The sequence below is a fragment of the Schistocerca serialis genome, chromosome 2, assembly GCF_023864345.2.
Source record: "Schistocerca serialis cubense isolate TAMUIC-IGC-003099 chromosome 2, iqSchSeri2.2, whole genome shotgun sequence".
In the NCBI taxonomy this organism is placed as follows: Eukaryota; Metazoa; Arthropoda; class Insecta; order Orthoptera; family Acrididae; genus Schistocerca; species Schistocerca serialis.
Window position 1 is genome coordinate 1026644185 of NC_064639.1, and position 12017 is coordinate 1026656201.

At 46.7% G+C, this 12017-nt stretch overlaps 1 protein-coding gene across 8 annotated transcripts in view; it reads left to right on the forward strand.

Annotated features, from left to right (window-relative positions):
* Positions 1-12017, forward strand: part of LOC126458440 (choline-phosphate cytidylyltransferase A-like) — a 133350-nt gene that overhangs the window by 66974 nt on the left and 54359 nt on the right. For all 8 annotated transcript variants that reach the window (XM_050095497.1, XM_050095500.1, XM_050095495.1 and 5 more), the window contains one exon: positions 11505-11726. In XM_050095497.1, coding sequence (XP_049951454.1) covers positions 11505-11726 — 222 coding nt within the window. The remainder of the gene's footprint in view (positions 1-11504; positions 11727-12017) is intronic.

The window sequence follows — 12017 nt, forward strand, 5'->3', positions numbered from 1 at the left end:
CTGAAAGCTTTTCTTTTCTTGCAGCAGCACTGTTTATATTAACTTTACCTATTTGTGTGTTCGCGCTGCTTAACAATGATGTTGCTATTGGCTGACTACATCACGTGTCCTATGCTCTGAATATCCGCTGTCATCGGCTGGCGAGATCACATGACATGAGCTATGACTGGCTTACAAAAGCGCATCGCAATCTCGATTTCAATGCATCGGAGAGTAACAAGCGGTATTTGGTGGAATACGAATTTATACTTTCGTAACATGAAAAAGTGTATTTTCACCCTGGAGAAAGTGTATCTTCAACCGGGAGATCTGGGAAAAATCCGGGAATTTGTTTTCCTTGTCCACATATACACCCTGTATGTGGCATGATTAAGCAAAGTTACTGAGGAACCTGTCTAACTGAAAGTTCACATGATGGCCAGAAAAAAATGGTGGTATGCTGGTCGACGGCACGTGTTGGGCTGTTTGATTGGTTGCTTGTGCTGCTGACGCAGCTTTTGCAGCCAGCAGTTGTTGTTCCATCTTCAATAGCGTAGCAGTTTGTTGGTTCTGAAACTGAAAGTTTGTGTTAGATCCATCACATTGGCTGTCTGCAACTGAGACAAGGGGGGAGGGGGTGGGGAATTCATGGTTTACACATGTACATTATAGCAAAAACAAGCAGAGCCTCTGAAAAGAGAAATGTGATTAGTTCTACGGAATATGTACAAGATCGCAACAATAATTCAGCAAATAGAAATGTGCACCCTGCAAGCTAAAACACAACAGAAGCAAGCAAAATCTTCGGCCAAGTTGATTATCTTCAGTCTGCACTGTGTTATCCTCATTGTCACTCCCATGTCCTTGTTGACACAGTAGAGAAGAGGATGTTGTTTGGTGGCCAGTCTCCTTTTTCTACAACACAACTGCACACATGTATTAACAAGATTCTGTATATACTTAAACTTTTACAGCTCCTTGTGTTGTGTTACAAGCTCTTCAATATTAGTCCTCATTAGCCTCACTGCTAGTGAAGTAAAAGTCCCGCTATGCCATGAATGATAGATGCCAAATTGGAGTGCGAGTTGGTGGTGTGTCAGTGACTGAGCGGCTGCGCTAATGACTGAGACTGAACTAGTGACTGAGGTAGTGAGCTAGTAACTGAGAGGAAAACAGAGCCCTCCAGTCAGTGGCAGCGATCTAAATACTTGCAGCGATGAGGGTGTTGACAGCATGTTGGTTGCGAGTCTGTCTTTGGCCTCTCTCCTGATAGGTGTGCTTGATCCATCGCCTACTATCGATCTTCTCGCTACATCTTTGCCGAGCGGTGTGCTAGCAACAGTTTATGCCAGCACAGTTCTCACTGCAACTGACACTTGAAATGTTACGAGAACATTGCACAGGTACCGCTCATGGTCAAATACAACAGTCAACCATGCTTGGCAAACAACTGTATTCATGTTCAGGGAAGCACGTCTTGCTGTGTTTCCATGTTTTGGACCAAATCCTGACGTTACATGACATTATTTCAGTATGAAGCTGCTACTCTCATCTGTATCTTTGAAATACGACACCATAAAATGTCAACACTTATGTGCTTTTCATTTATAAATATGAAGTTATGATGAACATAAATATGAAGTTGTCCTACCAGCAGCAACAGAAGAATCAACTAACATTGTTGTTCCCTCTTTTTTTTTTTTAAATTAAAGAGCATTATTTTCCTTTCTCCATGCCTTAAAGCACTTCCCTTTCACGTCTCTTTTCATTATATAGAACAGGGAAATAAGAACCAGCCAATAAGAAGGATGCAAAATTATCATCTTCATTTGAGTCAAAAACTGCCATATACCCAACTGTCAGTGACCGGGAATGTTATCATGGTGGGAAAGCCAATCCTTTAATTTCTCCTTTGCTGGCCGGTTTTTCAGGTAAGGCCTCATGTGATAAATTTATGATTTTGAGATATTAATCTTGGTTCAGATTCTGAAGGTGGCAGGGGTAAAATACAGTGAGCGAAAGGCTATTTACAATTTGTACAGAAAGGTGGCAGTTATAAGAGTCAAGGGACATGAAAGGGAAGCAGTGGCTGGGAAGGGAGTGAGACAGGGTTGTAGTCTCTCCCCGATACTATTCAATCTGTATATTGAGCAAGCAGTAAAGGAAACAAAAGAAAAGTTTGGAGTAGGTATTAAAATCCATGGAGAAGAAATAAAAACTTTGAGGTTCGCCGATGACATTGTAATCTGTCAGACACAGCAAAGGACTTGGAAGAGCAGTTGAACGGAATGGACAGTGTCTTGAAAGGAGGGTATAAGATGAACATCAACAAAAGCAAAACGAGGATAATGGTATGTAGTCGAATTAAATCGGGTGATGCTGCGTGAATTAGGTTAGGAAATGAGACGCTTAAAGTAGTAAATGAGTTTTGCTATTTGAGGAGCAAAATAAGTGATGATGGTCGAAGCAGAGGGGATATAAAATGTAGACTGGCAATGGCAAGGAAAGTGTTTCTGAAGAAGAGAAATTTGTTTACATGGAGTATTGATTTAAGTGTCAGGAAGTTGTTTCTGAAAGTATTTGTATGGAGTGTAGCCATGTATGGAAGTGAAACATGGACGATAAATAGTTTGGACAAGAAGAGAATAGAAGCTTTTGAAATGTAGTGCTACAGAAGAATGCTGAAGATTAGATGGGTAGATCACATAACTAATGAGGAAGTATTGAATAGGATTGGGGAGAAGAGAAGTTTGTGGCACAACTTGACCAGAAGAAGGGATCGGTTGGTAGGACATGTTCTGAGGCATCAAGGGATCACAAATTTAGCACTGGAGGGCAGCATGGAGGGTAAAAATCGTAGAGGGAGACCAAGAGATGAATACACTAAGCAGATTCAGAAGGATGTACGCTGCAGTAGGTACTGGGAGATGAAGCAGCTTGCACAGGATAGAGTAGCATGGAGAGCTGCATCAAACCAGTCTCAGGACTGAAGACCACTACAACAACAACAACAATATTGGTTAAGTTCACGAATAATTGTCAGCCTGACATTTTTAGTAGTATTTCTTTATTTTTTACACGTTTACTTTTTTTTTCGTAGTTTTCTCCATCTCCTTGTGTGCTTCATTCCTAGTCCTTAGTTGTACTGTTTTTTAACTTCCCCTTTTTCTTTCTCTTAACTCGTATTTATTTGTTACTCTGTCTTTCCATCATTGGACTGTAGCTGGGAAAGTATATACCAATGAACAATCTTTAATCTGCTACTCTCTGACTAGTGGATGTTTAACTATTAAAAAATGCAGTACTGGCTGATTTCGAAAAAGCCATTCTCAAGCCTGCATTCACCACATGCAGCTGTATAGCATATGTTCCCATTATAGATTTTGGGAACCATTAGCCGAGTGCCCTGTGTAATAAAGAACATAAAAAATCTGACAGTACGCTTGTGAGCACCCAAATGCAAACTCTACTAATTGTCAGATCAATAATTTTGATAACATTTGCCATGATCGAAAGTTTATGAATTTCATTTTCAAAAGTAAGATAAAAGTCAATATTTTCGGTGCACAGTAGTGGTGGTGTTTCGCAGCTTGTGTGAAGTTTGTTGAAAAGAAAAAAGCATTGTGGCAGGTCTACATCACAATACCACTTGTAGAACAATGAAATGAATTTAACAGCTGTTGAGTATTAGCAGATACACAAATAATTCTGCATTTAACTTCCCTATTATAAAAAATCTGTGGGGTGTTTTCCTTTTTAGGGTTTTGTATCTCAGTCAAAAAACCCCAACCATTATAGGATCACTTTGTTCTCCATCTAGCTCTCTGTCCAACTTGTAATACCCCTTTTTTGTAGGAAGTGGTAGATGTATCAAGATGGTATAAAAATTTAAGCTTCCAAGTTGATGCAATCGAAAGTTGTGGCCATTCATGTCACATATTTCGATACCCGTGAACTGGCTTATCAAACCCTATAGGGTACTTCCCATTGACATAAAATCATAAAATTCAGCAAGCAGTAAGGTTTCATAGTACAACAAAAGCAAAAAAAATCCAAATCCCTTGGCAGTGTAAATAAAACAAGCTTTTAAGTCAGTGCAAATGAATGAGATGAGATGGCTAAACATGTCACATACAATGATACTTGCAAACTCACTCATTAAAATCTGTACGTGAATTGTCTACATACATATCATGCCTGGTGGTCTAGTGGTAAACAGTGTACTTGGAAACCGAGAGGTTATGGGATTAAATCTCGATCAGACTATGAATATTTCAGTCATTGTTTCAACCTAGTTTTCACCTCTCATTGATTTGAGGAGTCACCTGGAACAACATGTGGTTCAGAATCCACATTAACCCCCTGCGGGTTTTGGGGGTAAGAATAGGCCTGCGGTATTCCTGCCTGTCGTAAGAGGCGACTAAAAGGAGTCTCAACTGTTTCGGCCTTTAATGTGATGGTCCCCTAAGGGGTTTGACCACTACCTTTCCAAATTTTCCGTTAGTGCGTGCCATTTGGGGAAGGACGCCTTACGTGGTGCATCTTAAATCCATCTTCCCCTAAGATCTGGCACACCCGATATTGTCATGGAGTTGGTCTTACATCTAGCTTCTGGCCACATCTTCTGCAGTGTGTTCCGGGTAGCATACATTCACTCCATTGTGCACTTCCATCTTTGCCCTCGTGATGTACATGGATATTTCGACACCCGGCATCCAGCACGGTAGCCAGTCCGTTGTGGTGGGGTCGTCATGTACCCTCTTGGTGATAGCCCCCTGACTACACAGGGATCGCACTGCTGATGCCTGAGCTGCTACCTCCCCACGTTTGCCGAGGAGTAGATGCCTATCCCTCTGGGGCATCGGGACTCCCGGCAAAGCCCATCCTGCCAGGTGGTCTTTGCTGTGGCTAGGTGGCGCCCGTGGGGAGAGCCCCTGGTTGGAGTGGGTGGCATCAGGGCGGATGGCCCGCAATGAAGCTTGATACATCATCTCTCGCTGGTGGGCCTCCACCAGCAGTCTCTAAGTGATCGAGGTCTAACCTCAATGGTAAGAAATACGAACCAAGATCATTTCCCTCCCTGGCAACTCCATGGAAGGAACGTATGGCTAAAGAAGGCAGTGGAGCATATTCACCCTGGTACCTCGTGTGTACACAAGTTGATGGGGAATCATTTATGTCAACCAAGCCCCAGTTTTTTGTGGAGCATTTAGAGGACAAGTTCGGTGAGGTGGAGGGCTTGTCCAAAATGCGCTCTGGGTCAGTCCTCATCAAAACAGCATCCTCTGCCCAGTCACGGAGTTTGCTCGCTTGTGACAAGTTGGGGGATGTTTCCGTCACCTTCACACCCCATAAGAGTTTAAACATGGTCCAGGGTATTATATTCCACAGGGATCTTCTTCTGCAGTCCGGCGATGAATTACGTGCCAATCTAGAACGACGAGGTGTTCACTTCGTCCGGCGTGTCCATCGGGGTCCGAGGGACAATCAGGTAGCCACCGGTGCCTTCATCTTGGCCTTCGAGGGTGACGTCTTACCCGAAAAGGTCAAGGTGATGGTTTACCGCTGTGATGTGAACCATATATCCCTCCTCCGATGCGGTGTTTTAAATGCTGGAAGTTCGGGCACATGTCATCTCGCTGTACTTCTGGCATCACATGTCAAGATTGTGGACGTCCTTCGCATCCCAATACTCCATGTGCTCTGCCTCCCATCTGTGTTAACTGCGGAGAACACCATTCCCCCTGCGCGCCGGATTGTAGGATATTCCAGAAAGAATGGATAATAATGGAATATAAGACCCTGGACCGCCTGACCTACTCCGAGGCTAGGCGGAAATATGAGAGGCTCCATCCTGTACCAATGACGTCGACCTATGCCGCTGCTGCAACACCAGTTGTAACATCTACCATGTCATCACATACAGTTGGATCTCAGCTCTGTCAGAATTCACCGGCCCCCTTGGTTGTGGGGGGCACTTCACTCCCTGTTGCTCCTGCTCCACCTCCTTCAGGAGCAACACCACCCCAACCATCGGGGACATTAGTCCCCCCTGCCCCTATTGAGCCTCTCTCTAATGACGACATTGATGCGGTGGTTCACTCAGTCACCACCGGCATTGTTACTGCTGCAGAATCTGCCATTCCCTGTTCTTCTGGGTCCATTCAGCGAAGGACTGTGCCTTGGTGGTCGCCTGACATCACTGAAGCGATTAAAGATCACCGGCGGGCGCTTCAGCGTCACAAGCGCCAGCCGGAGAAGCATGAGACTTCTTTGGCTACTCTCGCCAGGAAGGGGTCCCTTGGGGCCATCCATCCCAGGCTTTGCCCAGTGCCAAAGCGGACACCCGCAAATTTCCGAAGCAACAACCGGTCGCTGGTCGTAGGGCCTCACGGTCGTCGTCCGTCCCTGAGACTGACCCAGTGAGACCCTCCCAGCCAGACCCACCAAAGGCACAGCGTGCATAGCAGTCAAAGAAAAAGGCTCCCAAGCATCCTGACATTGCAGTGGCACCTGTGCCACCGCACCCTTCCAATTCTGCAGCTGAGGAAGAGGTGGAGATTCTGGCGTCCGCTGAGGACCTGAATCTCGCCAGTCCCTCAGACGCGATGGGTAGCTGTGGCACAGGTGGTGACTCGGTAGCAGCAGGGGCCCAGGAGGTGTAAACTGCCTCCCCAGTCCCTTCACATCTTTCTCAGCCATGGACAGTATCATCCTCCAGTGGAACTGCAGCAGTTCCTTCCATCATCTAGCTGAGCTCCGACAACTTATCAGCCTTCACCCTTTCTTCTGCATTGCTCTTCAGGAAACTTGGTTTCCAACAATGCGAACCCCCGCCCTCCGTGGCTATCGGGGTTATTATAAGATCCGGGCAGCTTTTGAAAGGGTGTCTGGTGGCGTCTGCATCTATGTCCTTCACTCTCTTCACAGCGAGTCTGTCCCTCTACAAACACCTTTAGAGGCTGTCGCTGTTCAGGTGTGGATGCCACAGGCTGTTACCGTCTGCAGTCTTTACTTTCCACCGGATGGTGATGTCGCGCAGCATGTCCTGGCTGTGCTGATAGCGCAATTGCCGCCACCTTTCTTGTTGCTGGGCGACTTCAATGCCCATAACCCTCTGTGGGGTGGGTCAGTGGCAACAGGTCGAGGCGCAGCCGTTGAGCATGTATTGGCACAGCTCGATCTTTCCATTTTAAATGATGGTGCCTTCACACGCTTCAGTGTGGTGCACGGCACATACTCCGCCATCGACCTTTCGATTTGCAGCCCTAGCCTCTTACCGTCTGTTCAATGGAGAGTGCATGACGACCTGTGTGGTAGTGACCACTTTCCGATCTTTTTGTCACTGCCTCGGTGTCAGTCTTCTGGGCGCCCTTGCAGGTGGGCTATGAATAAGGCTGACTGGGGCTTGTTCTCCTCCACTGCCCCTATTGAGCCTCTCTCTAATGACGACATTGATGCGGTGGTTCACTCGGTCACCACCGGCATCGTTACTGCTGCAGAATCTGCCATTCCCTGTTCTTCTGGGTCCACTCGGCGGAGGACTGTGCCTTGGTGGTCGCTGACATCGCTGAAGCGATTAAAGATCGCCGGCGGGCGCTTAAGCGTCACAAGCGCCATCCCTCTATAGAACACCTCATCGCCTTCAAACGGCTGCGTGTGCAGGCCCGCTGTCTTTCCGCCAATGCACGCAGGAGTGCTGGGAGCGATATGTGTCCACCATTGGCCTCCATGTGTCTCCATCGCAGGTCTGGGCCAAGATTCGACGCCTCTAAGGCTATCGGACCCCTGTCAGCGTCCCTGCGCTCTCACTAGATGGAGCAGTTTGTACTGACTCCGACGTAATTGCCAACAGCTTGGCAGAGCATTTTGCTGTAAGTTCCGCTTCTTCCAACTACCCACTGGCCTTCCACTCCATTAAAGAGTGGATGGAACGTTGGAGCCTTTCCTTTCACACCCACCATCCTGAATCCTACAATGTTCCATTCAGTGAGTGGGAATTTCACAGTGCCCTCGCCGCTTGCCCTGATACCGCTCCTGGGCCAGATCGCATCCACTGTCAGATGCTGAAACACCTTTCAGTGGACTGCCAGTGACGCCTCCTCGTCCTTACAACCGTATTTGGGTCGAGGGTGACTTTCTGTCCCAATGGCGGGAAAGTATTGTTATCCCTGTTTTGAAACCTGGTAAGAACCCTTTGGAGGTGGACAGCTACCGTCCCATTAGCCTCACCAACGTTCTTTGCAAGTTGCTTGAACGGGTGGTGAGCCAGCGGTTGAATTGGGTACTTGAGTCTCGGGGCCTTCTGGCTCCCTCTCAGGGTGGGTTCCATAAGGGCCGCTCTGCCGCCAATAATCTGGTGTGCCTGGAGGCTGCCATACATATGGCCTTTGCCCGCCATCAGCATCTTGTCGCTGTCTTTTTTGACATGTGGAAGGCATACGATACAACATGGCGACATCACACCCTCTCTACGCTTCATGGTTGGAGTCTTCGGGGTCTGCTCCCAATTTTCATACAAAATTTTCTGTCGCTTCGTTCCTTCTGCGTGCAAGTTGCGGCCTCCCATAGTTCCTCCTGAGTTCAGGAGACCTGTTTTTAATAGCAATTAATGGGCTCGCTGCGGCGGTGGGAACGTCTGTCTCAGCGTCCTTTTATGCTGATGACTTCTGCCTTTAGTATAGCTCTACTGGCATTGCAGCTGCTGAACGTCAGCTGCAGGGCACTATCCGCAAGGTGCAGTCTTGGGCTGTAGCGCATGGCTTTCAGTTTTCGGCAGCCAAGACCTGCGTTATGCGTTTCTGCTGGCGACGCACTGTTCATCCGGAGCCGCGACTTTACCTTGATGGTGAACTTCTTGCTGTAGTGGAGTCACATAGGTTTTTGGGTGTGGTTTTTGATGCCCGGTTGACTTGGCTGCCTCATATTCGGCAGCTTAAACGGATGTGTCGGCAGCATCTAAATGCTCTGCGATGCTTGAGCCACACCAGGTGGGGCACCGGCCGATCTACCCTCTTACGGCTCTACCAGGCGTTAATCCAGTCTCGCCTGGATTATGGCTCAGCATCCCCATCTGCGCTGCGGGTGCTGGGCCCAATCCTACACAGCGGAATACGACTTGCCACTGGTGCCTTCCGGACCAACCCAGTGGAGGCAGGTGTCCCTCCATTGCGGTTAAGGCGCCAATATTTACTGGCCGCTTATGCTGCCCATGTTTGTAGCTTCCCCGGGCATCCAAACTATCGTCTCCTGTTCCTGCAGTCAGTCGTCCATCTCCCAGAACTTCGGCCCTGATTGGGTTGTATGATCGCAGTCCGCATCAAAGAGCTTCTCTCAGGGCTTGGGGTTATCCCTGTTCCACCTCCTTTCCGGGTCCCTTTGTGTACATCCCCATGGAGTGTTCCTCGCCCTTGCCTTCGGCTCGACTTGGCACAGGGCCCGAAGGACTCAGTCCCTCCTGAGGCCTTCCGCCGCTGCTTTTATTCCATCCTTGCCACGTATCAGGGCTCTGGCGTTGTATACACTGACGGTTTGATGGTTGCTGGTCCGGTAGGTTATGCTCTAACTCTAGGGGACCATTACGAACAACGATCCTTGCCGGCTGGCCCCAGCGTTTTTACTGCTGAGCTGGTCGCCATCTTTCGTGTCCTAGAGTATATCCGCTCCTGCTCAGGTGAGACCTTCTTTATCTGTAGCGACTCCCTGAGCAGTTTACGAGCTGTCGACCAGTGCTTCCCTCGCTCTCGTCTGGTGATGGCTGTCCAGGAGTCCCTGCATACTCTTACCCGCTGCGGCCGATCTGTGGTCTTTATGTGGACCCCAGGCCATCTTGGGACACCCGACAATGAAAATGTTGACCGCTTGGCGAAAGCGGCCACCAGTAAACCATCTCTGGAGGTTGGCCTCCCGGCGACTGATTTGCAGGCAATCTTACGCCGCAAAATTTTCGACCTATGGGGCACTGAATGGCGTAACCTGCCCATGCCAAACAAACTTCGCCCTATCAAGGCAACGACGACTGTGTGGTGTCCATGCGGGTCTCCCGCAAGGCGTCTGTTGTCCTCTGCCGGCTGCGCATTGGGCACACTCGGCTGACGCACGGCCACTTATTGCGCCGTGAGGACCCACTTCTATGTCGCTGCGGCTTCGTTTTGACTGTGGTCCACATTTTGTTGGAGTGTCACCTTTTAGCTGTGCTCAGGCAGACGTTAGCACTGCCTAATACGTACCCTGCCCTTTTAACAGATGACTCTGCCATGGCGGACTTAGTTTTGCGTTTTATTCGGGCAGGGGGTTTTTATCATTTAATCTAAGTGGTTGTTATGTTTTTTTATGTTGATTCTGGCCTTTGGCCTACGGTTTTAGACTGAGTTTTTAATGTGTTTCTCGGTGGTTGGCTTTCCCTTTTTTCCTCTGTGGTCGGCCAACCACTGTCACACTCTGTGTGATTTTAATTTGTTTTGTCTGTTCTTTGTCTGAGTTTTTCTTGTCCTGTGTCATCTGTTGTCTCCATTATCCGTTTTTTAATCTGTGTGTTTGTTTTTAAGTTTTGGAACAAGGGACCGATGACCATTGCTGTCTGGTACCTTAAACCCACAAACCAACCAACCAACCAACCAATCCACAATAAACTGTAGGTGGGTTAGGGACACACAAGTGTCTGAAGTGACATCCAATAGAAATACTTGCACCAGGCCATTGAGCCATACAAAATTATTATTATTATTATTATTATTATTATTATTATTATCTATATGCATAATTACGTTTGTAAGAAACCCTATTTTCCGTATCATGGTATGCTGAAGATTTGCAAGATAGTTTCAGTAACTTTTCTTGGTAATGGGAAGTCATTATCATGTGTACTGGAAAGTGAATTTAAAATGTTTTCTCTATTAGATATTAAAGGATACTTAAAGAAGATGGAAAAATAAATTTGTTGTTTATCATTGTACTACACTTGCTTAAAACATTCAAGATAATTCATAAACCGTTGTTGACCTTTCAGTGCGTTTATTGTACATGTTAAGTACAAGTACAAAGTCAGTTAACCTGAACACATCAGTTGCCACTAACTTATGTTACTCGTATGTGGCTGTTGATTAATAAGTCTGTGTGTTTAGTCATGATACTATACTTAACTTTGAACTATGCTAGTTTTGCGTCTTCAGGTTTTGGCGGCACAAAGACTGTTCCATTAAGTTTCGGGTGTGCAGCCGGAAGAAATCTCCTTCTTCTTCTCTGGCGCATTTGCATCTGTGGCCGCATGCGCAGTCGCGCGGTACACGAGTATAAAGGGACGAAGCGAGCACTGGAGCGGCGGTCTTGCGGCTCACTCTGAAGATGGCTGAACGTTATACAGCCGAAATATTAGAAGAAGAAGGAGATTTCTTGTGGCTGCACACCTGAAACTTAATGGAATATGCTAGTTTTGTCTGTAAAGTTAGCACAACTAACAGAAAAAGAGCAAGTTCTTGTAAAATATTTAAAGAAGATTTAATTTACATTACTTGCTTGTTCTGCAGATTGATTTTGTGGCACATGATGAGATGCCTTATATGACAGAAGATGGCACCGATGTATATGCACGACTAAAAGAAAAAGGGATGTTTGCAGCCACGGAACGAACAGAAGGAGTTTCCACATCAGATATAGTGGCAAGAATAGTGCGAGACTATGACATTTATGTACGAAGAAATCTTGCAAGAGGATATTCTGCAAAGGAGCTAAATGTTTCTTTCCTGAATGTAAGTTTTTATTTCATTTCTAGCTGTTACTTCATGGTGACGTAATACAAATAATATTATTTGGCAAACAAGATTGGTAATATGGCCATGATGGCAGCACAATTGTGTTGATGTCCGAAAAGAAAGGAGGGGAGGCAGTGACAGCATACACTCTAGTACTTTTACAAGTGGAGTTCTGAGACACAATACATGTCTTTAAGCACCACTGAATGAAGTACCCATTTAGAACAAGACCAGTAACATAACATACAATATTTCTCAGAGAAGCTGCCCATAGTGCTTTGCAGGTAG